The 10,344-nt window shown below is 35.8% G+C and overlaps 1 protein-coding gene across 1 annotated transcript in view; it reads right to left on the bottom strand.

Annotated features, from left to right (window-relative positions):
* Positions 1-1,118: 1,118 nt before the first annotated feature.
* Positions 1,119-10,344, bottom strand: part of cxxc5a (CXXC finger protein 5a) — a 19,713-nt gene continuing 10,487 nt past the window's right edge. Inside the window, exon 3 of the mRNA XM_020527602.2 lies at positions 1,119-3,928. Coding sequence (XP_020383191.1) covers positions 3,884-3,928 — 45 coding nt within the window. The 3' untranslated portion in view covers positions 1,119-3,883. The remainder of the gene's footprint in view (positions 3,929-10,344) is intronic.

Genomic DNA, 10,344 nt, shown 5'->3' with positions numbered 1-10,344 from the left:
AGATCACACTGACACTAATGATTGTGGGTAAATTGAAAATTAAGTTACCTTCAGACATTAGCTTGGTTGACTAGCTGCATTAAATTCGATCCAATTGATTAACAAATACAAAACACATTGAAATTAAATGAAAGGCAGATAGCATGCAAAAGAATTAACGTTCATTTATATAGCACCTATTGTAACTTCAGGACATCCCAAAACATTTTAGATAATTAAGTGCTTTTGAAATACTTGAAGTAATGTTGCCTGAAGTAACATACATTTAACACAGTAAAGAACATCTTATATGGGGAATTAGAGAGGCACATAAGTTTAGGGAGGAGCTCATGTAATTGAAGGCACACTTGCCAATTGTAATCAAAATCAGAAACACAAAAGAGGCCAAAATTAGTGGAGTACAGAGATTTCAGCAGGATGTAGGCATTACAGAGATATAAAGGGATAAGGAAGTGAAACCATTGGAAAACAAGGATTAAAATGTTAAAGTCCAAGTGTGGCCAGACCACAAACCAAAGTAAGTCAGTGAGCACAGAGATGATAGGTGGGAATGTTCAGTTAGAACAAAGCCCAACAAAATTCAATTTGAGAGAAACCAGAAGAGTATTGTGTATATTGGATCAGTTACTTCAAGATCAATTCCCAACTTTTGTTTCGGAATGTAGTAATTTCGTTGCTATTCATCTTCCACCACCACCAAAATTAAAGTTATTTTTGTTGAATAAGGAAATGACAAAAAGTAATGGCACTGCATATTGACTTGACCTTTCTGTATTAGAAGCCCTTATTACAAATTTGAAAATAGGCATTTAATTGCAAACCAGCATGATACAAGATATTTACAGAACTGCAAACAATATTTAATGTTTCAGGAGAGCATAACCATGGGAAAAAACATGTCAGATCCTAACACCCTGGAAATGTTGTTCGCTAGAGCTGTAGCAACCCTATCAAAAAGTAGTAGCCATTTTTATGGACACAGCATTCATCCTGAGCTCAAGGGCTATTTTATTGCTGGCTTCTGACTGATTACCACTCGTAATATTGCATTCACTAATTAGCATTGAATTAAAAACAATATGAAAGCAAAAATGAGAAACCTAAATTTTACAGTACTTATTTTATTTGTATACAGAATTGCTACAGACGAGACACCATATTGCTGATGCATATAATTTGTTCCATTTTCTTTTGCTGTTTTTGCTTTAAACATACCAAACGAATCTTAAGACCAGTTTACAACACTGAAATTAATTACATAACTAGAAAAAAAAACTATATCCATATATTTTGTGTGTTTCTTTGCAAATCATTTGCTTTGCTACCTCTCACAATATCTGGAAGGCATTTTCTGAATTAACATATATTAAAAAAAATCAGTGCTCAAGCTGACACAAAACAGCCAAGGGCCCTTAAACAGTGATTATTTTGAAGTAGTTTGAATCCTTTCCATAAAGCTAAATGTTCTTGCACATTATCATGATTCACCCTGAAACAATACTGACTCATTGAAAAATGTACATACTTAGAATTGTGGCTTTACAACAATCATTTTATTTCTCTCTTCTTTGTCTTATGAGGACTTTAAAAACTTTATTGTGATTCCTGGGAAACAAACAGATTTCACTATATTTTGGTATCCAATACATTATTCAATAAGCATAACAAAAGAAGTATACATTTTAGACATGGCACAGCAATAGTATTGGGCTCATCACAGGTTAATTGTTTCTGGACCCTGGCTCTTGTCAGTACTAATTTTTACCAGTTCAGCTTAGCAATCATTTGCAACGGCTGCCAGAAAGAGATCTGTTTTTATTTTAAACATACCAAACAAAGATGATTGATGTCACCCATTGAGACTCCTTGCGGGTACAACTTTTCTTGGGAGGTGGATCAAAACAGGCAACTTTCCACTCTGCCCAGTATTCTAATCCATTTGCTATTGGTTATTTTGTGCTACCTTCCAAAAAGGATTCTCTTAATCCAACCCCACCAGTGTTTCAAAAAGATGATGTTTACTGATATCAGTGCTTTTTCATAAAGAAATTTTTGACTCTAGTTCTTAAAAAGCATTAGTGCATGCATTAATGGGTGTGTTTACAGCATGCACACTTGTTCACACTTCCTGTTTACATTGCTTGGCTTCCACCAGGCTGAAATTTCAGCTGTCCTGTATGAGAGAGAGAACTGTGCATGTCTGAATAGACAAAAGTCCACAGTTCTCCCATAAGAATTAGTAATTTGACTGTCAAGAAAGTAAGGAGGGGAAACTCTCTCTAAACTTTGCAACTGAGGTAAATTGGTTTACAATGCCCCCAGGGGATTCCCTGCACTGAATTTACACTCCACAGGCAGCAAGTGTGAGACTACTTGTTAAATCCACTTGGTTGAAGAGTCAGATTGGACCCTGACTCTGGACTTAAACACAAACTGGAAGCTCCTTGAAGCTTAAAACAGGTCACATAGATCCTACATTTGGTGTGTGAACACAGATTAAATAAAATTAAATAATTTTATTTAAAATTATGTTTTGAGTCTGTGTTTTGTCACATACTTTTTTATGTGGAGAGGACTGGCAATACAGTAGAGGGTCAGTGCTCAATTTGATGGGGTTGTGAGTTTAAGTTGTGAGTATTCTTATAGCCAAGGTGGGCACCATTTGTTTCAAAGTACTGTAGTTCTTTCCCCTTTCAACATAAGTTGTATACATATAAATACCATTCTCTCTGTTAATCATTCAACAAAATGCAATTTATCTGAGAGGAAAGGTATTTACTTGCTGACAAATGCTTTTGCCCCTCCTCTCAAGTGTAGTGCCTTGATTCCTTTAGTCATCTTTAAAAGGTTTCTGTAATATGCTGTGTCACTAAAATGACATGCTTTTGTGATTCAACAGCCGTTATGTTTGAAAGATTTCACAAACAAGGGATTCCAATGATTCACCATGCCTAGATATCACTGGGGCACTGATTTTCTTTGGCAGGCAATTAAAATAAGGGTCTTAAGTGTATCATTGTACCAGAAGCAACATAAAAATTTGCTAGCTTATGAAAAGCTAACCTCCCTAAAGAGCATTTCCAGAAATCAGTCTGCTCATCATAAGGGATGCCAAGTGCCACATGCAAGATTATGAGCTGCAAATTGAAATCTGACACACACAAAAGAAACACTAATATTCTACACAAAACAGCCAAAAACAGCCAAATCATTACAAAATGCACCATGCAATAGGTGTGAAGCTGGTGATTTTACATGAAAACCAGTGGCTTAATGACCACCACGGAAGTGATATTATTTCAGCAATTTACAAAAATGTCTATAAACAAAATTATGAAAATTATATTCTAATGTCTACTTAAGTGTCCAAGACTACAATGTCAAGAGTGCCATGATACAACGATCAACTCAATGACAGCTGGGGAAATATGCATTAAAATATAGAATAAAGGTAGACTGGAAAAGGCATGTAATTTAACCATTGTGCTATGTCTAGAACAGTGTGTTCAGTCAACTAGTCTTAAAAGATATCTGTAAAATTAACTTTCTAAACACTCCTAGCACTTTCCAATTTACGCAACAGACATCAACATCAAACAAATAAAATCTGATTGTCCATACTGTGCCCATTTTGACTTGGTACTGCATTTTACAGATTTATTGTAATAGCACTGACACATTGTACAATGACTAAAGATATTCATTCTTACAACATAAAATTCACCTCCATAAAAATTGGAATGAAAGTTGCAGAAAGAGTTTTGGTTCTAAGAAAACACAGGGTGCGTCCATTTACTTCAGCCAACAATGTTTGCCTGAGACAATACAAGCAAGCAGACACATTGCACTTAATGACACAACTCTGGGAATTGCGTGCTCACATCTACTGGAACCACCGAAATGCTGCTCCTGAAGGAAGAATCACTTTCTGAAAACAGAAGGAAATGGAAATCATTACTTAATATAACAAGTAATCAGTAGTAACTGTTAATAGTCTATATGGAATATCCCTAGCATGGTAAAGTAGGATTCAGTTATGCTCAATACCTTAAGAACAAGTGTTTTTCTTAACAAAATTAGACTTGACTACACTATTTCGAATAACCACCCAGATTATAAAAGAGGTACATAGGAAACCTTAGCCCAGAATGGGCAGCAAAGAAAAATCACTCACTTTTCCAGTGTCATATTTGCTACTGTCAAATAGATTTCTCCTCAGCATCACATTTTCCACCTATATTCTAAAAAAAAGACTGCACAAATCACTTTCTTTCACATGCACCAGAGAAAAAAAATGCTGTTTCTACACATTTGGTGCAGCATATTTTGTTTAGGGTTGTGATTTTTTTTAAAAAAAATCTGTATTAAAATGTATATGTCTAGTCATAAGGCTATACAGTGCACAGTGGGCCTTCTATCCAATTAAAGCCACAATGATTCTACTTGTCCCTAGTTGTTCATCAGTTGCACTGTGAAGATCTGCATTGATTTGCTTGTTGCTAATGTCCCAGAGTATGAAATCAGACAGTGGATCAGTCCTTCATTCAACTTGCATTCCTTCTTTCTGAAAACCAGCCATTAAAATGGAAAAAAAAAAATCGATGATTGTTAGCTAAAAAATGGAATTTTGCAACCACCAATGAAAATACCCTGCAATAATCTTTTCTATTTTGTGTCTCCCAGTCTTGTTCCCTGTTTTCTTTCTCTCAGAAAGCTGTGTCTTTATATCAGGGAGAAACATGAAGATTGAAGATAGGAGCCCTGCACCCTGTCTTAATATAGTAATTTTTCCTTTAAGAGCTTAGTCAGTGGGTGTCTGCAGTTGAGGAAGAAATCACAGTTGAGCTTACCAACCCTCTCCAAAGCTAATAATTATACATGCACACTTGAATCTGAAGTCACGAGTAAGAATCCAGGCTAATTTTCCCTTCTTCATCCGAGGAAGGCCACCTAACCACAGTAGAACAGCTAACTCATCACAGTACGAGAAAAAGCAGCTGTAACTTATTTTTAAAATCATTTGGGCATAATAATCCTCGTTAGTTGTCATCTATGCATATGTAATAAGATATATTCTAATAGGGGACCCAAAAATTTGAAATAAATTATTCAACTATCAAACACACTCGCAATCCACAGTGATGTTGTAAAATGATAAATTCACGCAGCAAATTAAAATGAATTATAAAAGCAAGAACAGCAATGAGTAATCAACTTCGTTTCTTCTAATGAGGTGTTCTTCACATTTTAATGGTAGTTATGCAACAACAACGTTGTACTCACCCAAGTAATAATCTGTCAAGGTGATCCCTTGAGAGGGGACGAAACTACACTGGTGAAGACATTTATATTCTGTGATGGACACTAAATTCTAGGGCTAAATTGTTCGAAATCAGTAATGTTTATCTAAATATACCATTTAAAGTGCATTAAAACACTGTGCTGGAGGTCACTGTGTGATACTGGTATCGCTTTGGTCAAGGGTAAAGCCAGAACCTTGGCAGTCTCGCCTTCAATTGCTTTAATAGGAAGTCTGCTCAACAGCACAGTAAGGTTATCAATTGTTATCTGTAAACTGGAAGACAGTAGGGGCTGCAGATGCTGGAAGCTAGAGTCAATAAATGTGGAGCTGGAAAAGCATAGCCGTTCAGACGGCATCCCAGGAGCAGGGAAGTCAGCGTTTCGGGCCGAAGCCCTGCTCCTCGGATGCTGACTGACCTGCTGCACTTTTCCAGCTCCACATTTTCTGTTACCTGTAAACTGTGTGTTGAAATAGATTGGTCTATTTCTTCCGCTCTGCTGAATAATGAATTGATACATTGAGGCTGAATCCAGATTATCAATAACAGATTTTACTATCAGACAGTACTTGAGCCTTAGCTGTAACATTATACTCATTTTCTGAAATGCTGCCTTCTGAATCTACTAAACGCACATTTAAAAGTCAAACATTTAGTCAAATATATCCAATGTATCATTAAAAACATTCTATTACGAATTTATTCATGCCGCACCATTCTCACCATAAATATAACAGTTTATCCAATTGGAAACTGCATGAAAACCACTCACTGTTATTAAGAGCCTTCATCACCATTTTTACCACTAATTTCTGGAAAGGCCTATTATGAAAATACTATTCAAACTCAGAAAAGTTGCCCACAAAAGGAAAGTTCTTAAAAGTATCTGATGCTTATGTATTGCTGCATGAACTTTTATATTTTCCCTTCTAATTGCAGTATAAAAGATATTAAAGATACAGTTAGCAATGCAATAACACTCTTGGGGCATGGTTGTGCAACACTGTGAACAACATTACTTCTCCAATATAATGAAACAAAATATAATTTAATTTAAGCCTGATCTGAATAAATTTCACATAACATAAATTTCAGGATGCTAAAGATATCAGCTGGCAAGCAATGCTCATTAAAAATGTTTTCTTCCCAATTTTGCCCTCCCCATCTTGAAATAGATGAGTCCCAAGGGTTCTACAAGGGCAGACGTCTCTTTGTCCTTAGCAACTTGTCCAAGTGACCATTATTTCTGCATGTATTTTAATAGTGAATGCTTATCGATTATTCAATCATGAGATGTACCAAAGCAGATCTTAATCTTACTTAAAATCTACCCACATGCAATCCCATCAGAGGTTTGAGTTCCTGCATTTAAACAAGGCTGTTGTAGTTACCAGCAGCACACTCATCAGTCAATTCTGCACAGATCAGGAATTGTTTTCAGTTTCCTTGCCTCAGGTACTCAATGTGTTACTGGCAGAGCCTAACAATGATGTTTTTAACATGAGGTATAGGGGGCGAAGAAAATGTTCAAACAAAACTACTACTATGAAAACAATTAGAAATAAACTTAGAGACCAACAAACTGTAAATAGAATCTGATTCTGGAGGGAAAACTAGAGATTGAAGGTATGCTTTGTGAAAATGAATAACTTTCTAAGAATGCATAATGCAATTTACATTTTAGACAGTTATATATGAAAATTTGTATCCTTACAATAGTACATGGTAGTGCTCAGAAAGGCTTTAAACTCAGTTATCAATAAAATTCAGTTGCTTCTCATGACAATTGTTTTATTTTCAATGACGTATTTCACAACAACTGATGGTTTATTTTTGAAGAAGTCATATCAGACTCAAAACATTAACTCTGATTCTGTCGCCACAAATACTGTCAAACTAGCTGAATTTTTTCAGCCCTTGCTGTTTATTTCAAATCTCCAGCATCGATTTTTTTTTGCCTTTAACTGAGTTTCATCCTTCTTTAACATATCTACAGTTGGGTTCAACAGTACAAATTTTGGATATAATTATTAGCCTTTTTTTTCACTGCCATATTAGAAACACTACAATATTTGAGTTTGAAACAAGCAAGTGCTCAATTATAAAATACAGTAATTTCTGAATGCACAGCACTAAGTAAATATTATAGGATTTCCCATTGATATAATCTATACATATTGGTCAGAAGAATTTTTCAGTCTATATTTACGTTTACTATTAGTCCAATGTCAAAATTACACTTAAAGAGTATTTCTTTTTGTTTTAAAAATCTGATTGAGCGTGGCATAATTTATGTGATTCTACAACTCCCAGTAAATTCCTACCAACAGTGATAAGGACCTGGTCATTTCATAGTTTGGAGTGTTTTGTCAGTGTATTTTACCCTAAGCTAATCAAAACAGTGCAAAAGATTGCAGAAGATCAAGCACAAATTGTTTTCGTGTAAATAGCTTCTGCAATATTTTTCAATGGTTTAAAAATCATTGCACCAGACGCCAACCTTGTCCTCAAAACTGGCCATGCTTTCAAACTGAATTCATCACAATTGCTAATTTCTGCTAGATACATTAGCTTGCAAACCTTCAAGGAGGTTCTTAAAATTAAGCTTTTAAGATTTTGAATTGAAATCCGCCTTTTTTAAATTGACTAGGAACTGGCTATTGTAGACATTACTGCTAGCAAATTATTTCGTATATTTTAAACCATTGTCAGGTGTTTAAAATTTAATTATTTGTAAGTTATGACTAAATATTGATTAAGAATTATGATTATTTGTGATTAGCACATATCCATCTACATTAAATCCACTTAAACCAAATTATCACCCAAATAGTCTAGCTAATGTTTAAAACAACATTTTAAAACTAAAACCAAATATTTCCTGATTGTGCTGGTTCATGGTAAATTTTACATTTGGTGATATGCAAATAAGTTTCAGTTAAAAACTGCAAAAATAATTTCTCAAAAGTAACATGCTTTTGGACATAATCTGCACCCAAATCAATGACCAAAGTAAAGCAGAAATTCCACCCATAGATAGAATTGTTTAATTGCAGTCAATAAAGACAGTGAAAACTATGAGGAATTTTCCTTAAATTTCTGAAAGTAAAACCTTAAAGATTTTCTTGATATCCAAAACATGAAACAACATTTATGTTCATGTGAGTAAACATTAAAGCATTCACAGATATTTTTACACTCTGATTTGCCACATTGCTATATTGCCAATTAAATGCATGGACACACATCTAATCATTAACTTCCACATCCTTACCACTTTGGCACTTCTCCCCCAAACTTTTCCTTTTCTAGAAATGCTACTACATTTTAATATCACTACAAGTGAACCCACTGAGCTCTCGAATCAGGAGAAACATAAACAATCCTTGTCCTAATAGTGTATAGTGCGGTACATTACTGCACCAATGTATTCTGTCAAAATTGGCAAACAGGATTGCCAAAACCCAGCATATCATGTACTTTAATTTCTTAGTAAAATTATCTTACTCTCAAAGCTATGCTATCACAATTATGGTATAATACCTGCAAAACAGTGAATTAGTAAATGCAAAATACTTATTACTTATTCCAGCATTAACTGGAAGACTACCATGGTCTCTGAATATTATCACTCACTGGGGACAACAATCTTTTTCATTCATTCATGTACAGCATTAGCAGGACTGGCATTTACTGTCTATCTCCCAATTACCTTTGAGGAATGGTGAACCACCACCTTCCCAAACTAGTGTAATCAGTGTAGTGAAGGTATTCCCCACAGTGCTGTGAAATAGGGACTCCAGAAGTATGATTCAGTGATGATCAATGAATAGGGATGTATTTCTAAACGTGTATTGAGTAAAACTTGGAGAGATCTTGCAGGTGGTGGACTGCATCTTGTGTCTGTTGCTCTTATCCTTCCAAGTAGCTGAGGCTGTGGGTTTGATAGGTACTGCAGAAGAAGCCATACAGAGTTGCTGCAGTGCATTCATTTGATGATTTACACCATAGACATGGTGCATGACGGTGTAGGGATTGAAAAATTGAGGTGCTGGATTGGGTGTCGATCGAACAAGCTGCTTTACCTTGGATAATGCTAAGCTTTGTGAATGTAGTTGGAGCTGCAATCACCTAGGCAAGTGGAGCATATTCCATCACACTCCTAACAAGTGACTCCACAAAAGACTTTGGAAAGTTAAGAGGCAAGTCAGTTCCTGCAAAATTCCCAGACACTGACTTATTCTTGTAACTACCATATTCATGTGGCTCATCCTGTAAAGTTTCCAGTCAATGGTGATCCTTAGTTTATTAATGATTTGGAATTCAACAATGTCAGTACCACTGAATGTAAAGGGCAGGTTGACTCTCCCTTGTTGAAGAGGGTCATTGTCTGGTACTTGTGCGGCACAAATGTTTGTTGCCAATTGTCAGCCAAAGTACAATGTTATCCAGGTATTGTTTCATGCTGACATGGACTGCTTCTTTATTATCTGTGGTGTACTGAATGGAACTGGACATTGCGCTGACATTGCAAATACATCTGGTCTAATGATAGAAGGCCACTGATTAAGATTATGAAATAAGCTGGCCATAGAACATTACCTTGAAAGTTTTCTGCAGCAATGGTCACAGAATGAGAAGACTAGCCTCCAACAATTTCAATCATCTTCTTTTATACTGGAGATGACTCTAATCAATGGAGTTTTACCCTAATTTCCATTGAATACAATTTTACTAGGGTGCATTGGGACCATACTTAACTAATTGCTGCCTTGACACCAGGGGAAATTACTATTATATCACCAATGGAAATCAGCTCTTCTGTCCAGTCAGACCAAAGCTGAAATTGGATCAGGAGTGGGTAGACCTGGCGAAACCAAACTAAGTATTTTTTAGAGATAGTAGGAACTGCAGATGCTGGAGAATCCGAGACAACAAGGTGCAGAGCTGGATGAACACAGCAGGCCAAGCAGCATCATAGGAGCAGAAAGGCTGACGTTTCGGGCCTAGACCCTTCATCAGTTTTCTGATGAAGGGTCTAGGC

The sequence above is a fragment of the Rhincodon typus genome, chromosome 12 (assembly GCF_021869965.1).
Source record: "Rhincodon typus isolate 14 chromosome 12, sRhiTyp1.1, whole genome shotgun sequence".
In the NCBI taxonomy this organism is placed as follows: domain Eukaryota; kingdom Metazoa; phylum Chordata; class Chondrichthyes; order Orectolobiformes; family Rhincodontidae; genus Rhincodon; species Rhincodon typus.
This window is presented reverse-complemented; position numbering and strand designations above follow the sequence as displayed.